At 50.0% G+C, this 23,547-nt stretch overlaps 1 protein-coding gene across 3 annotated transcripts; it reads right to left on the bottom strand.

Annotated features, from left to right (window-relative positions):
- Nucleotides 1-3,781: 3,781 nt before the first annotated feature.
- Pnoc (prepronociceptin) lies at nt 3,782-23,150 on the bottom strand. Of its 3 annotated transcripts, none has more exons than XM_070016017.1 (4): nt 23,096-23,150; nt 13,748-13,897; nt 7,561-7,954; nt 3,782-4,137 (listed from the first exon to the last, which is right to left on the bottom strand). In XM_070016017.1, the coding sequence occupies exons 2-4, from the start codon at nt 13,871-13,873 to the stop codon at nt 4,055-4,057; spliced, it is 603 nt and encodes a 200-aa protein (XP_069872118.1). In that variant the 5' UTR covers nt 13,874-13,897; nt 23,096-23,150; the 3' UTR covers nt 3,782-4,054. The 3 variants fall into 3 exon arrangements, with proteins under 3 accessions (XP_069872118.1, XP_069872116.1, XP_069872117.1); XM_070016015.1 differs by lacking the exon at nt 23,096-23,150 and adding an exon at nt 22,773-22,934; XM_070016016.1 differs by lacking the exon at nt 23,096-23,150 and adding an exon at nt 22,773-22,934 and having other exon boundaries at nt 4,049-4,137; nt 7,503-7,954.
- Between the last annotated feature and the right edge of the window lie 397 nt (nt 23,151-23,547).

Raw genomic sequence — 23,547 nt, 5'->3', positions numbered from 1 at the left:
GGCCACGATAATGACAATTTCCCTTGTGAAGGTTAAAAAAAATAAAATTCCTCCTGTCCTTGGTGTTGGACAGGTGGTCACACACCACACCGTAGGCATGCTGCACATCATATTCATTTGGTTTTAATAACAGGTGACATTTAAAAAGGAATAACTAATTGGGCAGGGAATGCAGCTCTGTAGCAGAGCATGTGTAGCATGCACAAAGTCCTGAATTGGATCTCCAGCACTACAAAACAACAGCTGGGTGCCAATAGCTCATGCTTGTAATCCTAGCTACTCAAGAGGCTGAGATCTGAGGATTGTGGTTCAAAGCCAGCTTGGGCAGGAAAAGTTCTTGGGACCTTTTTTTTTTTTGGTTGGTCGTGGGGCCTGGGTGCAATCCCTCAACTCTTCAGCTCAAGGCGAATGCTCTACCACTTGAGCCACAGCGCCATTTCTGGCTTTCTGGTGGTTCTTTGGAGATAGAGCCTCACACTTTCCTGCCTGGTCTGGCTTTGAACCGTGATTCTCAGATCTCAGCCTCCTGAGTAGCTAGGATTACAGGCGTGAGTCACCGGAGCCTGCCTCCTTGGGACCTTTGTCTCCAGTTAACCTCAAAAAGCTAGATGTGGAGGTGTGGCTCAAGTGGCAGAACTCTATCCTTGAGCAAAAAAGAGCTTGGAAACGGTCCAGGCCCTGAGTTCAAGCCACAGCGCCAAAACACATGGAAAAAAACTCCCAACAACAAACCAGTGGGTACATTTAACGAGGCCATGATTTACCTAAAAACAGCGACCCTGTGAGGGTCTTACGGTTCACATCTCACAGATGAGGAGAGCAAAGTATGTACCAAAGCCACACACTGGGAGATCATGCCACCGGGACTGTAATCCAGGTGATAACTATTTTCATTGCTCGTGTTGATTGGCAAAGGAGAACTTATTCTTGGCCCTATTTCTGAATTTATCAGGGAGTGGGCTGGGCACTTAAGAGCTGTTAATAGGCCTATGTCTACTCAGCTGTTTTTTTTTTTTTTTTTTACCATAACAAAATACCTGAGGTAAATGAACTAAAGAAAAAGGGGGAACGTGCACAGCACTGTGCAGGCCCTTGGCTGTGGCTTCTTGGTGGGTGGCATTGTTGGGAGCATGTGCAAGGGACAGATCATGCTGTGGGAGCAGGGAGGGAAGCTGGGTCCCTCAGCCCCCCACCCCCAGACACACAACCAATGACTTCTCACCAGGCCCCCAGGCCCCGCACCCGGACCTAGCCCGCAGCACCGACGGCAAGGCGTCTTCAAACCCTAGTACTTTCCTTGGAGAATGCATTTTGAGCATGGTCTGTTTTTTTGTTGTTTTTTCATGGGTCATGGGGCTTGAACTCTGGGCCTGGGCGCTGTCCCTGTGCTCTTCAGCTCAAGGCTAGTGCTCTACTGCTTGAGCCACAGTACCACTTCTGTTTTTTCTGAGTGGTTTATTGGAGATTAGCGTCTCACGGACATTCCTGCCCGGGCTGGCTTTGAACTGTGATCCTCAGATCTCACCTCCTATGTAGCTAGGATGACAGGCTTGAGCCACCGGCACCCAGCCGTGGCCTGTTCTTAAAGATGTCCATTCTATGCACTAGTCATGTCCTTAGCAGAGCCGGCTTGGTGGGTGGGACGCTGGAAGCAAAGTGATCCTGGCTGCCCTGGCCCCTCAGAAGTGTTTTCTTGAAACTGGAAGCCCTGAACTCTTAAGACTGAGGCACCCAGCCATTCTGGGAAAACCCTGTCCAGTAAGCCAGGCCGGTGCAAGCTTGCGAATGCATTTAAATGTGCCATGCATAAAAAGAATGGGCTTTCCTTGTGGGAAGAATGCGAGGTGCGGTGGTCACGTTGGAGCCCCGATGGACTCCTTCCTGAGCTGGGCCTACTCCCAGGAGGCCTGGGAGACACGTCGGAGCTCAGGAGGCATCTCGGGGGTGGCTTCTGGGGCAGTGAGGGAGGACGCAGGGTTGGGAGAGATGCAGAGACTGGCAGGCACAGGCGGGCCAAACAGAGTGCCTTTTTACCCCTTCCTCCTCCTTGCCGCTCCCCCCACAAAGAAGTCCCAACTAGAATCAGCTGCTGTCCCACCTGTTGGCTGGAGTTCTCCTAAATCAATTAACTAGCTCTCAGTTTGCATCTGGGAGCTCCCTAGCCTTAACATTTGGGGTGGCATTGATTGGACTCCCCAACTTCCTAGCTGGGAAGAGTCAGAAGGAGAAGGAAGTAAAGATATTGAACTTCTTGGCTTTCAGTATATGGATAACTCTCTGTCTCTGTCTCTGTCTCTGTCTCTCTGTGCTATGAGTTGCAAGTCTTCAGTTTCCTAGCTCCCTCACAGCACCTTGCACCCTCTGGCCACCTCCTGCTGACTTCCTAGAATCCCTAGTTTGAACAGCTCCTTCATGTTGGGTATGGTGGCACACACCTGTAGTCCTAGCACTCAGGAAGTTCACACAGAAGGATTGTGAGTTCAAGACCCACATTGGGTTACAAATGGGAACCCTGTTTTGAGAAGAAAAAAAAAAAGTTCCCTCTGAAACTCACGTTGAAATTTAACTGCTGCTCCAACTTTTGGGAAGTGGGGTCTTTAAGGGGTGACTAGGTCCCGGGGCTGTGCCCACCTGAGTTGAATTGGTTACCTAAGAGTGGGCTCCTGATAACAGGCTAGGCCAGGCTCCACCCTCCCTCTGTTTGGCCTGTCCTGCCACGTGCAGCAAGAAGGCCATCAGCAGAGGCGGCCCCTTGAGCTTGCTTCACCTGAACTGTAAGCCCAATGCATTGACTATTCTTAATTTACACACACCATCCATGCTCTTGCTCGATGTCAGCTCTATGTCAACCAACCGTAGACGGAAACTATTGTGAAGCATTACATCTGTATCCAACATTGTATAGACTAGTTCCTTGGTCATTTGTGGAGCTTGAACTCAGGGCTTGGGCACTATCCCTAAGCTCTTCTTGCTCAAGGCAAGTGCTCTACCACTTTGAGCCACAGTGCCACTTCCGGTTTTCCAGTGGTTAATTGGAGAGAGGAGTTTCAAAGCCTGCCCGGGCTGGTTTTGAACCTCGATCCTCAGATCTCAGCCTCCTGAGTAGCTAGAATTATAGGCATGAGCCATCAGCTCCTGGCTCAGACTAGTTTCTAAACCACACAGAATAACAATGATTTGTATTAACTTTTGGAAGTACACAGGAGGCCGTGTGCAATTTATATACAAATAGACCATTTCACATAAGCAACTTAAGCATCCCCAGAGTTTGGAATCCTTTGTGGACATCAAGAGATAGCTGTGCGCTGTTGTTACAGCAGCAGAAAATGGACAAAAACACTACAGTTTTGTAGACCTTTAGCTTGTCAATGACTATTTGGATTTTTCCCGTGTTTCCTGGCTGAGCTTTCAACAGTCACCCACATGTGCTTCGACTTAAGTCAGGGTAGTTAGTTGGCAGGTTTACTTTGGCTCCACCCTTCCCTTCCAATTTAGTGGTTCCCAAACCAAGAGGATTTGCAATCACCTTGAACTTGTCAAGAGTGCAATTTTCTGAGAACTGCACCCCCCTCCCCCCGTGTGTTCACACATGGTGGCCACAGGTGGCATGTTCACACATGGTGGCCACAGGTGACACATTCACACATGGTGGCATGGTGCCCTGGGGTGTGCCAGCTCCCATATCTTGCCCCGCCTGGCTTATCGGATGCAGAGAGGCGGCTCTGATAATGTGCGTGTGCCCGGTCTGTGCAACAAAGGAGTTCATTAACCGTTTGCTCAGTAGAAGTTTAATGGACAGATAGCTGTTTCAAACACTCAGTCAAAAAGAACAGCTCTTTTACAAACAAGTTGTGGCAGTGATGGGTCTCGAACCCCAGGCTTGGTTTCGGATTCCTTTCACCCAGCTCTAGAAGAGGGGGGTGGAGGGTGAGGAGGCAGGATGGGGCCATTAGAATGTCAGCAGGGGAAATTACAAAAATACACTCTGATGTAGCAACGAGGGCGGGAACATGCCATGGGGGGGGCGCAGATGGAGCGGAGCTGCAGGCGGTGCTCAGTGCCGTGGGGGAGGAGGGATCCTGACCAGTCGGCAGGTTTGGGACCGGACACATGCTCTTTTGGGGATCACCTGGATGCCTGGGGAGACACAAAGGATTCAAATGGCAAACCGGATGCTTCTTCTGACCCTCCCATTTGCCCAGGGGACTTGAAGCCATCCAAAGGAGGCCAGGGGTTAAGCTCTGCAGTTGCCACAAGGGCTTCTGACCATCTCCGCACCCCATCTGCCCCCTTACCCTACCTGAGGCTCCTGCAGGCCCCACTCAGTGCATGGAAGAGAGCTGCCCGAACCCTGTGCCCCCTCCAGTGCACGCAATCCAAAACAGGGCTTTGCTGGCGTTCCTTGTGTGATGAGCGCATGCGCCTTCTAAGGCTCATGCCATCCATACCTGGCTGAGTGCCAGTCTGGGCAGGAAAAATGGAAGAGGACGGACCACAGCGTAGGGTCAGGGAAGGGAAGGATCTTCTGAACCACCGTGCTGTTCCTGAATTATCTTTTCTGTCTCTCTTCTTTCCCTCCCTCTCTCCCTTCCTCCTCCTTTTCTTTCCTTTCCTTTCCTTTCCCTTCCTTTCCCTTCCCTTCCCTTCCCCTTCCTTCCTTCCTTCCTTCCTTCCTTCCTTCCTTCCTTCCTTCCTTCCTTCCTTCCTTCCTTCCTTCCTTCCTTTTTTTGTGTGTTCTGGTGCTAGAGCTTAAACTCAAGGCCGTGGTGCTGTCCCTTAGTTTTTTTTTTGTTTTTTTGTTTTCTTTAACTCAAGGCTGGTACTCTGCCACTTGAGCCATAGCTCCATTTCCAGATTTTTGGGTGGTTAGTTGGCTATAAGAATCCCATGAACTTTCCTATCTGGGCTGGCTTCAAATCAAGATCCTCAGATCTCAGCCTCCTGAGTAGCTAGGATTACAGGCAGGAGCAGCCAGCACTGGGCCATTCCCACAATTCTGTCCAGGGTAGGACTATATCCAGTGCCTTTCTCCTAAGATATCATTATACTTTCAAAGAGGTTCTGACCCCATTCCAGTCATGGGTGGTTCTACTCCCTTCCAGCCTGCTGAATAGAGACTGATTTTGGATGTCTCAGAAATCATGGACTGCTTTGGCAATAGGAGTTGGTTGGCTGGAAGAATCTTTATCATGTGTAGGGCAGGTTGGGTTGTGTGTATGTGAATAAGTAAACACGGGGCTTCAGCTGCCTCATTAATGTGTCCACACCGGAACTCAACAGTGTGGAAAATAGAAACAGAGAGATGGTCATACAGGAGAAAAGAGAGCCATCAGTAACACCCAAAGAGCAGGTCGATGTTTCCAGAGTTTCTATCACCAACTTTCATCTTGAGCAATGCAGCTGACAGAAGCTAGTTTACCAGCTCTGTTCAGCACCTCTCAGTGGGAAGTATAATAGAGAATCAGAAAAAGCAATTGTCTGCTCCAGTAGTTTTCCCAACTAAATTGATTTGTGTTAATGGGAGTGACCTTGAACTGTCTTTAGGTAAAGAATACTGTGGTTTAAAATTACACGTGGTCTTTCATGTCCCTTAAGACCCACTATTGAGAAAAATGTCTTTAAGCTTTAGCGGAATGTAATCCACACTGCTTCTGAAAGATTTACTGTTAGGACTGTGCCAGTGTGGCTGGGAATGGAGCAGAAAGGATCCGACCCAGCGCAGTTCACCCGGGACCTCTACAAGGTTAGTCATTCTCAAATAAACACAACCACCTCCCCACAACTTAATACAGGTTGCCGTTTTTGGCAATGAGCTTGCTGCACATAAGCTGGCCAGCTTCCTTCCAAGGTCCTATGTAGCTGCCTCCATGCCCAGATGCGGGCACTGAAGATGAACATTCAGATGAGTATATCCTGAGGGACTGTTCATGACATGGTTACTTTTAGCTTTCAGGAAGGGAAATAAGAGAACACAGGCAGACATTTTTCTTTTATACCCCTCAATCAGAATCGCCCTCCCTACTTGGGTAATTCTTTGGGATGATTTTGTCAAACAGACCAGGTTTTTTTTTTTTTTTTTTTTAAATCCTTTCTGTTCCCATTAGACAAGGTTTCCAGACTGCGTTAAGAGATGTATGGAATTCTGCCACAATCATATTCTTATATGAAAAATTAGGCACATGGGCTGGGAAGGCGGCTCAGTGGTAGAGTGCTTGCCTTGCATGCTTAAGGCTCTGGGTTCGATTCCTCAGCACCACATAAGCAAAAAGAAAAAAGCCGGAAGTGGCACTGTGGCTCAAGTGGTAGAGCGCTAGCCTTGAGCTGAAGAGCTGAGGGACAGCACCCAGGCCCAGAGTTCAGGCCCACAACTGGACCCCCCCCAAAAAAATTAGGCATATAGACATGATGGTTAAGATTTCCTGAAATCTACTTTGCTAGCTGCCAATGCTATCTAAAGTCTTGTTGGTTGGTAAGCTAAGAAAAATTGAGTTTGGAGTGCTTGGGCTTTGGAGAATTGGGCCTTGGCTGTATGTTAGCTGGTCTTGTATAAGTTTGCCTGTAGAGGTAGGAACAGGGGGAAAGAAAAAGAGAGCAAGGAAGAGGAACAAAGACAAGACAAAAATGGTACCCTGGAAAGAAACAAAAGTTAAGGAAAGAAGATGGATTGCACAGTTTGCATAAGAGCTACTGAGTCAGGTGAGCAAATTCTAAGACTCAGCTTGGTGGTTGTGCCATTGATCACACTGGCAAGATGGTGGGATGGACAGATTACCGGTGGAAGAAAGAAAAGCAGAAAGCAAAACTCCTGGTCTTATGAAGCCCTCCTCGGCTGGCAGAAATGGGAAAGTTTAATGATTTCCATGGAGCTCAGTCACTTTGAAACACAGGGGAAGCAAGAGGTAGGTAAGCCATCTTTGAAGGTGAGACAAGTCATAGTCACAATAATCTCCTCTCTGCAGATGGCTAAGGGTAGGCCCAGCTATTGGCTTTTTGAGATAAAGTCTCCCAGGAAAGGTGAGCTGAATGGTTGCTATGGCAACTGGCTGGGAGAATTGGTCCACTTAACTGTCCCCATAGTAACTAAGCTCCTGGAGGCTCTAGAGGGATTAGTTATCTTAACATACTACTATTATCCCCATGGTGACCAATCTCTAAATGGGAGTGGTCAGCCTCAAGGAGCAATCATAGGAAAATCTTTGCTACCTAGAGAAAGGGTGGGCAGGAAGCAGGCGGGTGGATTTCCCTCACCAGCATCACTGCAGCTGGGGTCTTTGCTATACATACATATACATCATATACATATACATACACATATGTAAACATAAACATATATATGGATATATATGTATGAGGGAGAGAGAGCTAGAGAGAGGGGGAGGGACTCTGTGTGTGTGTATGTGTGCATGTGTGTCTGCACACGTGTGCATGTGTGCTAATGTGTTTCCAAGCCTGAAATAAAGCCTAAACCATTGGGTATATGAGCTCATTGGTGCCCAACTCACTCATGGGTTGCAGTGGCCGGTGCAGCTGGGAGGGGCTCCCCTTCCGGCTACACATTACCATTCTGGTGCAGGGTGCGCCGACGCTGGCTCGACTGCAGACTCAGGACCAGGTACTGCCTCATAAACTCACTGAACCGCTTCTGATTGGCCAACTTCCGGGCTGATTTCCGAGCCCCGGTGAAACCCCCAAACCTCTTCTGTAGCTGCTTCTGTTCCACCTCGCCACCCTCATCCGTGCCAGGCTCTGTCTCTTCCCGTGCTTGGAACAGGCTCCTGACACGGGGCATTCGCTTCAGGTGCTGCAGGTCCGAGGCTCTGCGCTGGTGAAGAGCGGCCGCCACGTGCTCTGGGTCGGCAGGGCCCAGCTGCCAGGAGCCGCTGGCCACGACCTTGGTGCATGGAGTCCACAGAGGGCTGGGGAAGACCTTCTCCTCACACTCCAGGATGCACACCTGCAAGAGCACAGGTGGGAACAGGGAGGGGCCTCTGTTAGGCCAAGCCTGGGAGACGAATTTGTCCCTCAAGGCTTACAGAGAGAGTTTCAGGTTCATCATCTTTCAGAGATGGAAAGAGAAAGAACCATGTGGGCCAGTTCCATTCTTCTAACAAAGAAGCCAGGGTTCAGACGTGATCTTTAACCGGGGACACAGTCTATTAACAGAATGAAGGCACCCCAAACTACAGCCTGCTGCATCCTTAGCCAGGGTTTTGTAGCATAGCTCATGAATGACACCCAGAAAGAAGCAGTTTATTCCATTCTCACACCAGGCATTGGGAAGATCAGATTGCTTAAAGAGATTGGGGGCGGGGGCTGGGAAGGTGGCTCAGTGGTAGAGCGCTTGCCTTGCGTGCCTGGCCCTGGGTTCAATTCCTCAGCACCACATAAGCAAAAAGAAAAAAGCCGGAAGTGGTGCTGTGGCTCAAGTGGTAGAGTGCTAGCCTTGAGCTGAATCCCTGAGGGACAGTGCCCAGGCCCAGAGTTCAGGCGCCACAGACGGACCCCTCCCCCCCCAAAAAAGAGATTGGGGGTAGGAAACTGTGTAGCTGAGTCTGCCTCTGTATTATTATTATTATTGTTGTTGTTATCAATTTTTTTTGGGGGGGTCCGGTCATGGGGCCTGAACTCTGGGCCTGGGCGCTGTCCCTCAGCTCTTCAGCTCAAGGCTAGCACTCTACCACTTGAGCCACAGCACCACTTCCGGCTTTTTTCTTTTTGCTGATGTGGTGCTGGGGAATCAAACCCAGGGCCTCATGCATGCAAGGCAAGTGCTCTACCATTGAGCCACCTTCCCAGCCCCATGTTATTGTTATTATTATGTCATGGGGCTTGAACTCAGGGCCTAGGTGCTGTCCCTGAGCAATTTTTCTCTTTTTGCTCAAGGCTAGCACTCTACCACATTGAGCCGCAGCTCCACTTCCGGTTTTCTGGTGGTTAACTGGAGATAAGAATCTCACAGACTTTCCTGCTTTAAACCTGGAGCCTCAAATCTCAGCCACCTGAGTAGCTAGAATTATAGGCCTGAGCCACCAGCGCTTGGTTCGCCCATGTATTTTTAGGCTCACTGTGTAAACATCAACCCTGGCAGTGTTATGACTATGATTATTTTATTCTACACACACTGGCCATCACTCTTGGAGTGAATCTTCTGGAATGTAGGCAGGCTGGATAGGTGGGGCTAACCCTGAAATCCGCCCACAGGTGCGATCCACACACTCCTCCAGAAACACCCTGTCACTGCTCTGGATTCCCAGGTATCACGGCCTCTCAGGGAGGACACAGCCCGACCACGCCGTCCCTCATTCCTGCCCTCCGTGACTCGCTCCTACCTTCCTGTCTCTGGTTGGGTCTCCTGGGAGCCTCTGCCACCAGCTTTTCTTTCTGTTGACTGTTTTGGCTTTACTCCCAATTCTCCTGCCTGTATTTCTGGCCTTGGTCAGATGGAAAGCCGCCGCACCCGACCTCGCCGTCACGAACCGGCAGGCAGTAGCAGAGCTGCTGTCAAGTTGTGCAGCTCTTTCGTTCCTGGATGCCAGGGCCCCTCGTGGGGTGCAGGCTGCCCAGTGCCCACCGTGTGTACCCCGTCCCATTCTGTTCTAGCAGAACACCGTTGCCTTGGGAACGCAGCACGGATATCTCACAACCTCTCCCTGAAGCCAGAGGTGGCCAGAGACAGAACGATACAATCCATGGGACCCTCCCCCCCAAAAAAGTAGGGTCCGGCTCAGCGGGAAAGAACATTCTTTTTTCCTTCTCCCTCTCCTTCCTCCTGCCTTTCGTTTGGAGTGGGGGCATTTGGGCGGATGCTCTGTTGTGGCCACTGTGACATCCTTGGGCCACTGGGGGGAGGAGCCAGTGCTGTCAGAGCAGAAGGACAGAGGTTCCCAAGCCGCCATGTTACCCTGACTCACCTCTCACCAGGAATGGAATCTCTGTCTTGTTTAAGCTGTGGCTGCTGTTTTGGGTCCTTGTGAACAGCACACGAATTGCATGTGGATGGGAAGGACTGGTTTTCTGCTTGGGCTCTCTGTCTCTCTCCTAAAGGCGCCTTCTTCCTCAACGGACTGAGCTTTAAAACCTGGGGTGCATCTCATTCTCCTTTCTGACTCTCCCAGGCCTGCCTCTCCCTCCCCTCCACACAGCCACCGTCCAAGTGCCTCTTAGCCAGCTCTCCAGCTCTCTTTGCCACTCAAATCCATTGCAGGCAGAGTTCTTCTCCTAAACAATAACTCCACTCACATCCTTTATGTTGCCCTTGACATTTTTGTCCTAGCTGTAAAATAGTTCTAGATTCTTGAGCAGGGCCTTCCCCCCACTGGCCGCTCTAGACTACTTTTTATGGCTTGTGTCTGCTTTCCCCCACACGGGAAAGCTCCTGACACCTCTGTGCCTTTGCCGCTCTGTCCCCTGCAGGGAAGGACCCCCTTAACTCTGCTCTACTCTTCCACACCTTCTTTTGGATTCCTGGCAAGCACGCCTGCCTTCCTCCTGCCCCTGCATCATGCTCTGGTGGACAGTTAATGTTTCATTTAAAAAATTGTAATATTTTAAAGTCAAAGTTAGGGTTCTTCTCATAAGTAGCAGACATTCTATTAAATTCTAATAACCAATGGATCTTCTAGAATATGGAGACATTCTGGTTGTCATATTGTGTGTGTCTGCTGATGCCCGTAGGCCAGAGGAGACCGGTGAACACAAAAAAAATCGCGAAGGGCACAGAATGGTTCCCAGTCACACCTGATGGCCCAGCGCTGGATGTTCAGGGTGGTGAATTTGAGAAACCCCAGTCTCCAGGAGTCAGCAGGAATGCAGGGGGGTGTGGATAGCCCCAAGATTGCATAGCACGGGGATGGGGGCACACTCGGTCCAGTTGTTACACAACAGGCGTCTCGGAGGCTAGTTAAAGTGTTCTGCTCCTTTGGTGTATAGACACAGGTGGGAGTTGAAGTGTAGCGGTGACTGGATCTTCTGTGAGCTTTTTGCATTGTGAAGTCCAGAGGGTAATTACATTTTGTGTCAATCAGAGGCAATGAAATTTTAGGATGGCGCCAGATGCCACAGTCCTTCCACAGACCCGACACACGGTTAGATAAATTAGAGACTGACCAAATCATCGCAACTCTTGATTTAGGAGAAGGTTTAGGGAAAACATGTGGCATCTGAATTCACAACAGCATTTGCTAACACCAGATGGGTGTATGAGTTAATGGCTAACCCTCTGCGCAGGGCCCTCACCAGCCTCTTTCCAGAGATGGGTTAATGGTCTATTAAGTGAACTGGACACATTTTCCAGCTATATGAAATCAGAGTTTGCAAGAGCATCTGGAGTCCCAAACTGGAGCCAAATTGGTCTGCAAAGTTAGCCTTGTAAGGAAATGGAGCAAAGGGCCATTTGGATGTCTGGATCAAAGATTAGGACAGAGGCCGGCAGTGTAGCTCAGCAGAAGAGCACTTGCCTATCGTGTCTTAATGTGTGAGGCCATGGTTCACCCTAGCACTCGAAACCAAGATCAGTGTGCAAAATGAGGCGCGGAAGCCGGGCACTGGTGGCCCATGCCTGGAATCCTAGCTGTTCAGGAGGCTGAGATCTGAGGAGAGAGGTTCAAAGCCAGCCTGGGCACAAACATGTGTCAGACTCTTATCTCCAATTAGCCACCAGAAAATCAGAAGAGGAGCTGTGGCGCAGAGTGGTAGAGGACTACAAAATCCCAGGGACAGAGCCCAGCCCTGAGTTCAAGCCCCGCAACCAGTGACCAACCCTCCCCCCCACCCCGGCCTCAAAAAATGGGGAACAGACACTTGAGCCCTTTGAAGGGAAAAGAAAAAGGCCTCTGGGATGGTTTAGTTCCTGACAATGTTGCTGCTAAATGCTGTTTCCAAACAAATGCTGTGTGCTCTAGGAGGTCCTGCTAAAATGTTGAAGGATGAACTTCACAGAAGAAAAGACAAGAAGCTTCCATTGCAAGTGGAAGGTCTTCTGTCAAGAGTTTTCATTGAATTGGCACCGCGAGCATGCACAGGGAGCTTCTTTTATAATATAGCTTCAGGAACTTTTCAGTATGTTTCCCCAGACTGCTTCTTGAGGGTTAGTTGCCTAAATCTTGGTCTCCAAAACCATGTAGTTCTTTGACTTTACCCAATGGAGTCGTTGCCATTCACAACTAAGTGAAAGGCTAGGATGTTTCAGTGGGTCGATGGGCTAGTCACTTACTAGCAGCCAAAGCTAACAACAACAACAAGAACAAACCCAGTCATCCTTGGGCCAGATACCAGGAATAGAACTAGAAAAGAATTCTTGATGAAGCCAAGAGTCCTGAGGCTCCTGGGAACAGCATAGGATTATGTAACGCGATGGCTGAAATATGAACCTCTCCTGTCCATCATTCGCATGGTGGGTATATTCAAAGGTTACCAGATTGGGAAATGAGACAGGGTTGTCTACATACTTGGCATTTTATCCAATTTAAAAATAGGTTAAAGGTGAACACAAACTACAAACAACTAAGCAGGAAATCAGTCTGGGGTTCGGGGGAGCAGGCACTGTGAAGCATTTATCTCTGATTGTGAGGCTCTTATGGGTCTATTCCCATGTTTTTTTGGGGGTTGGGTACACAAACATGGGCTAACATAGGAGACCCACAAACTGGGGACAAAAACCAAGAGGGGACTGGTATCCTGAAGGACGGAGTAATGGGAAGGGTAGGTGCTCAGAGGAAAACATGGTGGATGAGAAAGAGGGACAGATGGGGTGCTGCACACCTGAAACCTGAGCTACTTGTGGAGTGGCGACGGGAGGATTGGGGACCCAGGTGGGCAAAAGCATGAGACCTCCCCTAACACCAACAAAAGCAAAGGACCTGGGGTGCGGCGCGTCTGCCGGGGCTGAGGCTGGTCATCTCCTCCAGAGCTGAGCTGCTAAGGTGTTTAGTTCAGCAAGAACACCGAGCCTTTCATGGCCTGCACTGCAGGAGCAACTACTTTGGTTGTTCTGAAAGGCTGGGGCGGGGGGTGGGTTGAAATGTGATGTCTTGAAAGCAGTTTAATTAACTTCAAAGGAAAAAAAATAATTGAATTATACTGAATTCCACGGGAGAGGAAGGATTTTGTAGACTGGAATTGAAGGAGGTGAGAAAGTGGGTCCCTTAATGAGTAATAATTTGTATCCCCTCCACCCGTTGAAAAATTTTAAGATAATAAGAGGGCACTCTGGGTACCCAAATGTTTACTGTGGAGTCAGCTGGAAGATAAAAATTGGAGGGCAACATAGGTGCTCAGCAGGCAGGTAATGTTAGAATAAGTTATGCTGGGTTCCCAGAAGGAAATAACTTCAGAAAATGGGTAAGGACATGGAGATTCTGATCTTGGTTGGTACACTATGGCAAGTAAAAACTAGGGGGATTCTTTCTCTGACTGTGAGGAATAACGGTGATTTTAATGTTCTTTTAAGACTATGTCTCAGGATTTACCAAATTCTCTGAAAAAGAGAATGCATTCTTTTAACACTGGGAGTAGGTGAGCAGCCTGGGCGCGTGGTCATGTGGACATGTGGTCATGCGGTCACATGGGTAGACACAAGGGGCCTAATGGAGAAGATGCAGCTCAAGTCTCCAGCAGTCTCCTGGTCTGTTGACACTGGACAGATCCCACCAGCTCTGGGAGCGGCCAGAGTTTCACACCCGGGTCTGCTCAGGAGAGGGGAGGGGAGGGGGACTGGGAGGAGGGTGGTCCCGGGGCCTCTTGGACCCACCTCCAGGTTGAAGCTGTCCAGGGCCGGGCGGAGCTTCTCCCGGCAGGTGAGACAGTCTTTGGGGCAGCTGCTGAACACACTGGAGACCAGGCTGAGCAGCAGGAGGTCACAGAGCAGGATTTTCATGGTGCAGGAACAGGAAGCAAGAGGCTGGAACACATAGGACAGGTGGCAATTAATGGGAGCTGGTCAGGGTGGAGACCCTCACTGAGGGGAGGCCAGGAACTCATTCCTCAGTGGGGGCAGTGCCAGGGACTTGATATTCACTTTCCAGGAGGGAATAGCCAAGGGTGCCAGTGCCCTGGCCTTCCATGGAGGTCCAAGCTGTGTTCATGCGTGGGCAAGGTAGGGTCTGGCCTGGGTACCCCATGATTGCTGTCACCTGTTGGTCTTGCTGCCGCCCCCAGAGCGGGTATGGCACTGTGGAGATGGCTTTATTGTAAGGTAGAGGTGTTACTTTGCAACTGACTGTATGTGACTTGAAGTCAACTTTTCTAAGCCTCTGTTTCTATTGCCACAAAAGGCAAATAGTGACACCTGGTTTGTCGCTCGTCACTCTCCGCATGACAACCGCTTGCTGAGAGTGGAGCGGGCGCCAGAGGAGGCAGCTCTGAGCGCCCCCTAGAGGGACTGAGCTGTACTCTCAGATGATGGGAGGCCTCTGGTGAACAGATGAGGAACACAAACAGGAATCTAACTCCAAGGCAATTGTTTTTGTCTCTTCCAAAGTCCAGTGCCTCCGTTGGGATTTAGTGTCTTATTCTGTAGGATCCTCCTGGTTAGTTCACCTAGTTAGTTCATCTGGCGTCCCTCTAAGCCACCTCTGAATCTGAATCTGATTATGTAACTTCATGCTTGAAATAATTCTGTAACGCCCAGGCTGTCAGGAGGAATTCCAAGGGCTGGGCTGGGCTGGGCTCTGGATCCTGCCCCATCTCCTGTCAGTCACCTTGCCATCACCACCAGCCCCAGGGAATAAAGCTCCAGTGACAGCAGGCTTCTAATGTCTCAGGGCTGGCCTGGCTGCTCCCTGCCCAGAGTACCTTTCTCCAGCTTACAGCTCATACCACCTCTGGAGCGCTCCCCTTTGGAAAGACATCTCCAGCCCTGGCCTGAGCTAGATTAGTCTCTGTTGCTGTGATATCTTGAAGTGGCATAGCTCAGTAGGAAGTGCTCAAGTTTCAGGTGTCTCCTCTGTCTCTGTGTCTCTGTGTCTGTGTCTGTGTCTGTGTCTGTGTCTGTCTGTCTGTCTGTCTGTCTGTCTGTCTGTCTGTCTGTCTGTCTGTCTCTCTCTCTCTCTCTCTCTCTCTCTCTCTCACACACACACACACACACACCAGGCCCACACCACAGAGTTGTGTAATGCACATTTTCTTCTCTCCTCAGTTCTAGGGACTTGTGGCTCTGGCTCTTGCTAGCTGTATTCCAGCCCTCAGCCCCCCACTATAGCAATGGGAGAACCCCGGTGCCTGCCTCATCTGACCATACTAGATTCATGTTTTCAAGCAGTTAAAAGAGCTCCTGACACCCACCAAGTGGTTTATAAAAGACAAAGCCATCACAGGGCGCTGATCCTGTGACAGTCATTTCTCAGGGTATTTAGCGCTGGGTACTACAGCCTTGTACTTACATGTCTGTTTCTCCCACCATGACGTCCTAGAGGGCAGCAATCCTGTCCCACCTTCTCTTATTTTTAGCATCAGTGCTGGGAGGGGGGGGGCAGCACTCAGGCCAGAAATGCTCAATGGCAGTGTGACAAATGACAATAGTAGGTGTCAGAGCTCCTCTTCCTTCTTCAGTAAATAGGGGTTTTGAGGAGTATGTGAGAATGGCCTAACCGGGGGTCCAGTGCACTCCCAGCTCAAAGTACTTGTCAGGGCACTGTCCAGCTCGAGCAAGGAGAAGTCAGAAATAGTTTCATTCCAGAGCAAGGCAAGATGCCATCCTGAGACTGACTACAAAGAATGGCAAGGTGGCACGGCTGGCATGGTGTTTGATGGTATGTCTGTGTGGGTTATATAGGAGTTTGTAGATGCATTTTGGAACTGTTTCCTTCCATGTGAATGTTATAACTCAAGTTACAGATAGCCACTAAATAAGACGAGGTTCTAGGACATAACTCAGTCTTAAATCAAGGACTGCCTGAGTATTTTTTAGTTTGAGAATCGCCTTTATATTTCCTGTCCTGCTTAGTTTCCATCTTCCTATTCAGATATGTTTGTAGAATTTCTCTAGCATGGCACAGCTGTACCTTCTACAGCCACATGATGGCAGTGACTGTATGTTACCAAGAAAGGGACCCAGGGAGGAAAGGACCTGTTTCCTTGGCACCCAGACACAAGACTAATACACAGCATGCCCAGAAGCTGAGCTGCTAAGTTGTGACAGATGTTAATGAACTGCTCTCCTGCTGAGGTTTTTCATTAACTTCATTAACAGGCAACGTACACATTCAGGAACTCGTGCTGGCTATGGCAAATGCCGGGTAAATGGGATTTAAGGGTGAGAGGAAGAAAGGAGATGAGATCTTGGGACAATCAGCAGGTGTGCTGTCTGATGGCCTGGGCCCCATGTGAGGCATGAGGTTTGTTTGGTTTGGCTTTTGGTAAGAACTTGTGAGATCTAGTCAGCCGTGACCAGGCCCTCCCTCCTGCTCTGGCTTAGCCCCCATCTCCTCTAGTCTCATGTTTTCTTCTTCTCCTTCTCTTCCCTCTTTTTTTTTTTTCCATGTTAATCTCCCTTAAGAACACATTTGTATTATCTTTAAGTGGTTTTACAAAGTAGTTGCCATTCTACAAAGCAGCTTACAAACAGCTCCTGTCATCACTCGCACCCATTTCTTTCCTGTTATTAAGACAAAACCCAGACTGGCCTTGAACTCCAGATCCTCCAGCCTTAGCATCCCAAGTTCTGATCACACACCTGCACCATGGCATCTGGCTCCACCTCAAACTCAAGTGCAGCACCACCTGCTGCTCAGAAACCACCCTTCATGATAGGCATTCTCCAGCGCAAAGAACCACAAGATGGAAATGGCGACAGGGCCTGTCTCACAGGTAGTTGGCAGTTTGTAAATGGGACTAAGATAGGGAAAGCTCATCTGGGTAGAAATACCATTACAAAGGGGACATTCTTAACCTTTGTAGTCTAATTGTGTGCTATGCTAAATCACAGTTTGCAAACATAACTCAGGACCTCGTACTTGCTAAGCTGGCATTCTACTACTTGAGGTATACTTCTGTCCCCTTTTGATCTGGCTATTTTTGAGACAGCGTTTTGCCTCTTAGCTGAACTTCCCTGGACCACAATCCACTTTTTTATTCTTCTTGCTGTAGCTATGATGACAGGCATGTGCCATCATGTCCAGTTGTTCATTAAGATGGGATTTCCAGAACCTTTTGCCAGCCTGTCCTTTTGAACTATCATCCTGACCTGCTCTCCTGAGTAGCTAGGGTTACAGGTTTGAGCCACTGCACCTTGCTGAGGTCTTTAATTTTTAAGAAGTCAGCACTACAACCATGTACTGGTCTGAAAATCTGCATGTATACTGACGTCAGTGAATGTGTCTGAATAATAGGCGAATTCATGGGTTGCATTTGTGTTTACACCACACAATGGTGGGACTTTGGACAAGTGATTTTCCCTTCCGAGGGCCTCAGTCTTCTCAATTGCAGAAATGGGATGATGGCAGATTTTCTCCTGGGACTCAGCAGTACTAGCTATCAGTAACTATCTGAGTATGTCTGCGTCTTCCCTGGTTTGTGTTGCATCTATGAGCCAAACTCATGAATGATGATACTATCATCAGGCTATTTTTGTGTTGGATAAAGAAATGCTTAATTACCTTTCATTTAGGTAATGACACCTTATAAATTGGATTGTGTCTTACTGTTTACAAAGATAATGTGGTACCATGATTTAGTCTTAATTTACTTCCACATACTCTTGCTTCCCAGGGCAATATAATTAGTTGCTTTTCTGTTGGAGGATTGGATGTGCAGCCTCAACGGAAGCTAGATGCTAACTGACTTTGTTTTTACGAACGTTGAGAGAGGCTTTGATTTTGGTGGGTCTAGGGGAGAAGGGAGCCTTCCTCTCTTAGAAGAAGACATGTGGCTCCTTGCTTTCCACCCACTACTGTATATGGAATATTGTTCTTTGAAGCTAGGCATGGTGGCTCAAGCCTGCCATCCTAGCATCTGGGATGTGGAGAGGGAAGACCCCAGTTCAAGGCTAGCCTAAGTATAAAAGTACATGAGACTCCATTTCACTCGACGGCTGGTTGTTTGTCCAGGGGCAGGGGAAGCACCACAGCTGGGTACAGCAGCATGCGTCTGTCACCCCAGTGACACGCGGAAGCAGAATTAGGGGGATCAAAGCCCAGGCTGGCCTGGGATAAAACAAGAAAGACCCTATCCTAGAAAATAACCAAGGCAAAAAAGGGGCTGAAGGCTTGGCTCACGTGGTAGATTGACTGCCTAGCAAGCATGAAGCCTTGGGTTCAGTCCTCAGTACTGAAAAAAAAGCGTATTGTTCATTGCAGGTTACAGATGAATTTTATATTTATAAACAATCCTGGAATCGAGGTTAGTTTATCCTGCCTTAGTGTGGTAAACATGAATTCTCAGAGGTGAAGCAACTCGCCTAAGATTCTATAGTTAGTAACTAGTAGAGCCTGGATTTGAACTCATGTCTTGACTCCCAAATCTTGTATCCTGGGTACCTATAAATGCCACTCATGATTTCCAGTCTGAGCAGAGTGACAGATTCTGATGGTGTCTCCTTGTATGTCAGTCAGGGGTTGATGGAGACTCGGGTGCTAGGTTAAGTGCTACCACCCCCACTGGAGAGTGGAGGAGGCTGAGGCTTGCGGAGGTGACACGAAGGGTCCGAGCTGGAGCTCAGAGCCTTCTGACCCCTGAGCTCCTGTGCCCACGGAATCTCGTGACAACCGGTCTTTGTGTGGGTGGACTCATTCCGAGCACCCACCCAGGGCTCTGGGCTCAGCCTCTGTGTTACACTCTCTTATTTGTTCCTTCCCTGCTGTTCACAGAGGGACACTCGGCATCCATCAGACTGGACTCCAACATGGAGCATGGCTGGTGACCGGCTCTGTGGAAGGAGCCTCTCTCTGTCGCTTCCTCCTGGGATAGCTTGCTGTGGTGCTTGGGGAGGAGGGGGCGTGGCATCTGCCTACTCTACCCAGGTCAAGGACCAGCCATGAATGACAAGAGCCCGGTGCATGGAAGAAAGTGTCCTGGTCCCAGATCCTGTGCTGTCCACCCGGCCTGCGGGCTCTCAGGTGTGGCCCTTCCCTTTCCTCACCTCAGTTTCCCTTTCTGTGAACAGTGTCCGTTGGATGTTTAGATAGTTAATATCCTAGGATTCGGTGGAAGCAAGGGCGAAAGAGGAGCTGGGTGTGGCTGGCTCACCTGTCATCCTACCCACTGAGCAGGCTGAGATCTGAGGATCGTGGTTCAAAGCCAGCCTGGGTAGGAAAGTCTGTGAGACTCTTATCTTCAGTAAACCACTAGAAAACCGGAAGTGTTGCTGGGGCTCCAGTGGTAGAGTGCTTGTCTTGAGCGAAGAGCTCAGGGACAGCGCCTGGGCCCAGAGTTCAAGCCCCATGACTACCAAAAAATAAAAGGGAAAGAGGGAAGGGACGAGGACTTCATGGGACAATGGCTTTGGGCAGCATGGGATGACTCTGTGTGTGTGTGTGTGTGTGTGTCTGTGTGTGTGTGTCTGTGTGTGTGTGCAGTGTGGTTTGAGCTCAGGGGCTCAGCTCGCGAGGCAGGCACTGTACCTCTTCAGTCACGCCTCTAGCCCAGGAAGTGAATGCTTTTAACTTTCATCTTTCTGACTCTGGCCGATACTCCCACATAGATTGCCAAGGTAATTTAAAGGACTTGTAAAAGCTTTTATTTACTTTTACAAAATCACTCTGTGTTCTTTAAAAAAAATAGATCAGAAAAACACAGATAAGAGCAACTTGTCTAACCAATAATCTTCAAACTTCCTTAACTCTGGACTGCCAACACTCAGGGTTAATTTCTGGAAAACGTCTACATTTCTCTAACAACCATGCAATGCGTGGGGTGCAGTGGGATTGTGAATATATGCATACATATTAAATAATATTATATTTATATATTTAAGTCTCAATTTCCAGAAGACCAGCAGGTAGTCAGACAGACAAGCCCAGACTGGCTGGGCTCTTTTACGTCTAGGAGCACTGGCCAGGCGTTTGGAGCTTCTGAGTATTAATCTGATGGCTCTGTGGTTCTACCCTGGCACTGTGCGGCTTCTATGAGGAATTCCACACACGTTCTTGGCTGGATGAATGAAAGGATGAATGGGGAGAGATCACAGGACCGGAGTGAGAGAGGACTGCTTGGCTGTGAGCCATGGCAGGCAGCAGAAGCTTGGCCGTGTGCTGCTGAGGCACACTGGGAAGTGGTCAGCGTGGCCTGGTCCTTCAGAGCTGGCCAGCCTGGGCTCTGTGACACTGAAGCTGTGGTCAGGGCTTTGAGAAAAAAATCACCGCATCACACCAGAGTTCAGAATGAAAGTGATCGCAGCCAACCTAGGGCGGTGTCTAGAAAGACAGACTTGACCCCTAGATGGGTGTGCCCCCATCTTACAGCTAGTTTTTGGTTAGAAGAAAACCTTTATGTTATTAGGAAGCTGGAGTTCCTATAGGCATTTATTTTAATAGAAGTGTTCAGAATTTCCAGCCTGCCTCAGGAGTCCTGGTGAGCCGACTCCGGTCAGCACCATGGGAGTCTTCCTTATGGGCTGGGGTCATGTGTTCATGCATTTCTGATCTTCACATTCCTACCGTGCATGTGTGTGTGTGAGTGTGCACGCGTGCGTGGAAGGAATGAAGCATAGATGAGTTCAGCTCACTGCGTCATGCATGGAAGGCTTTAGGAAACGTGGATCACTTCACCTTCCTTGCGTGCTTTTGTCCTGCCTCCCTCCAAAGTCCTCCACCCAAAAAGTTCTACCTCTTTCCCTACCTTTCCCAGAGCCCCTGGAAGAAGTTACCCATCCAGATGTGTCCAGCCCTTGCTCTCTGGACTGATCGCCCCAGTCCTGCCTTGCTCACATTGTGAGAAGCAGCCCCGCATTCCACACGTTTGCTCCACTATTAGCTCACCGCTACCCCTGACCCCAGGATGCAGAAACTCAGTCCTGTCTCTGCATCAGACTGAGCGAATCATCCCATGGCTGGACTTCAGTTTCCTTAACTGTGACTCGGAGATAATGACATTGCCTGGCAGGGCTGTTGCCAGGGATAATGGATTTGAAAAACGTAAATGATTGCCCCAAAGTAGAGTACTGTTATTATCATCTCTGTCCAATCTCTGGAGCCTTTGCCTCCCGTGCCCGGTGGGGTGCTGCTGATAAATGTGTGATTGATTGGGGATGGAATGGCTTGGTGACAGCTCCGGGTTGCGCTAATCCCGCAATTACTCCCTTCATTGGCAATGCAAAACCTCCTGCACTTTTGTGTCCATCTCCAGTATAGTCAGCCTTCAGCTGGTAAATCGGGGGCTCTCCCCCCTTGGAGAACAAAACTGCACCCTAAGAAAATGACCCTGGGCTGTACCCCGACCCCATGTCTGACAGGCAGCTTGGGACATCGCCTGGAGCCGTGGAGAGCACTCCTGAGCAGCGGCAGCGAGTGGGGCAGCAACCCTGCACCCAGCCTCAGCCCGCCTGAGAAACACCAATCCTTTCTGTTCAATATATCGTGGCATCAAATGGCAGCTGGTAGAATACTCCTCCCGACATGCTTCCCAAATGAGGAAAAGGGGGTGAAAGGGGGTGCGGGCAGCAGCAGCCCCCCACAGGCAGCAAGAAAGAGCAGTCTTTTCTTTGGGAGGTTTTTGAGAAGAAGCCAGGCAGCTCCCCCCGCCCCGGGACGAAAACTCTGGTTTGGACTTGCTGGCAACTGCCTCTCGAAGCTCATCTTTTGTTAGTCTGCCGAACAATGTTATTGGTTATAATTGGGGCAATTATGGGCTGCTCAAGGAAGCTAAACACAGATGTTTAAGCCCAGGATCAGGGTATTCAAGTCCAAAGCAGCTTGCTTTAAATAGTCCTTTCCCGAATCATCCAGCCTCTCTTGAAATCTGCCCCCCCCCTCCGCCCCCCTCCCAGAACTTGCTGGGGTGAAATGTTCAGACAGAGATAGGTGGGGGAGGGGAGGAGATGGGTAGCAAAGGGAGGGAGAAGTCAGACACACAACAGGAAAGATGCACAAAGACCGGAGGGAAAAGGGGGGGGGGGAGAGAGAGAGAATGATCAGATGATTTATGAATGGACAGTTCCAAGCAACCCGAACGGAGACATCTAAATGGGAGAAGGGACGATAAGGGAAAGATGCCAAGAAAGATAGGAGACCTGGAGGTGGCTTAAGACTGAAGGACCAAGGTCATGCCTATAAAATCACCCTCAGCCAGAGCAGAACCTGCCCTGGCTGCCTCTCCCCTCCCATCATCAGGAGCGATTTCTACTGCGGTGTCAAGGAGCAGGGGTTCCCTTAGATGAACAAGTCCAACCCAAGTGGCAGCAAGTTCAAGGTACGTTCAAAACAGCCTGCACACAACATCGGGAGAGGAAAGGAAGCCTCTCTCTCTCTCTCTCTCTCTCTTCCCCTCTCTCTCTCACACACACAAAGAAAAATCCACGCTGGTGTCCTGCCAGTACCGCACGGCGTCTGACCTCACTTCGGAGCCACCTTTTCTCTGTAGATAGCATCGACCCAGTCAGGGCCAGCCCTGGAGAAGCAAAACTTTTCCTCATTTCCAAGTTCAGCTTTCTTCTTCTGCATTTCTCTTTGAGATTAAACACACACACACACACACACACACACACATACACACACACACACACACACACACACACACACCCCAAAACCCAGAAGAAACAAAAATCCCCATCCAACCCTCAGCCCTCCTCTTCTCCCTCCCCGATCCCAGCTCTGCAAATCCCATGAATGAAGTTGTCATCTCACCGAGGCCAGCAGCGGTGACACTGGACAAAGGCAGGGGCGGAGGACCCGCGGGCTGGCTGGCGTCGTCCGGGGCCGTGGGGTGTCAGGGCCCGGCCTCCTGCGGCTGTCTACCTGAGCGCTGTGTCGGCTGTGAGGCTCGGCTCCTCGGTGGAGCATATATATCCTCCGCACGCTCAGCCCTCCCCTTCTCTGCCCACCTCGATGACACACACACACATGCTGACCCTTCACCAACCAACAGCACAACCTGCCCCCCCCCCCCCCGCACTCAGACGTGTGACACACCAGCCTCCCCCCACCCTGCAGCCTCCAGCCGGCTTCACCTGAACTCCGCTCAGCCAGGATCCCACGGCTGCTGCTCTCTGCCTTCCAAGCACCGGAGGCCGGCAGGGAGCTCTGACAAGTCAGTCACCAGAACCGACTCCTGGCGACAGGGACCGGGCACACCCCAAAGCCTGGAGCCTCTCAGCAACCTTTTGCCTGAGAGGAGAGAGGAGCAGACAGCAGTGAGGAGGGAGGGGTGATCCTGCCCGGCTCCCACTGACTGGCTGAAAACCAGGCTGAGCCCCCTTAGAGTGTCACCGTCCCAGGATGAGCCACAGGGGGCCACTGCCTGCCGTGGGGCCGGGTCATGAGGCACCTCCACAGGTGCCCCGGGGCACGGGCCAAGGCACAACGCCCCGCCCGGGCTCCGAAGGAGGAGCTGGGATTCTGGTTCCTCCATCCAAGCGAACCTCAAGTTTTTGTCTGTGAAGAAATGGGCACCGTGCGTGCC

Source organism: Dipodomys merriami, unplaced genomic scaffold (assembly GCF_024711535.1).
Source record: "Dipodomys merriami isolate MVZ:Mamm:240054 unplaced genomic scaffold, mDipMer1.0.p SCAF_12, whole genome shotgun sequence".
In the NCBI taxonomy this organism is placed as follows: Eukaryota; Metazoa; Chordata; class Mammalia; order Rodentia; family Heteromyidae; genus Dipodomys; species Dipodomys merriami.
Note: the sequence above shows the minus strand (reverse complement) of the source record. Positions and strands in the feature narration are given on the sequence as shown.

Bases quoted from the DNA above. Each gene is read 5' to 3' on its own strand.
- Pnoc (XM_070016015.1), bottom strand. From the start codon at position 22,928: ATGCTCCACCGAGGAGCCGAGCCTCACAGCCGACACAGCGCTCAGGTA. The intron at 7,955-13,747 runs GTGGGTCCAAGA...GTGCTCTTGCAG, and splicing joins TGGACAGCTTCAACCTGGAG to GTGTGCATCCTGGAGTGTGA. The intron at 4,138-7,560 runs GTAATGTGTAGC...GTGTCTCCCCAG, and splicing joins GCGCACCCTGCACCAGAATG to GCATCCAGGTGATCCCCAAA.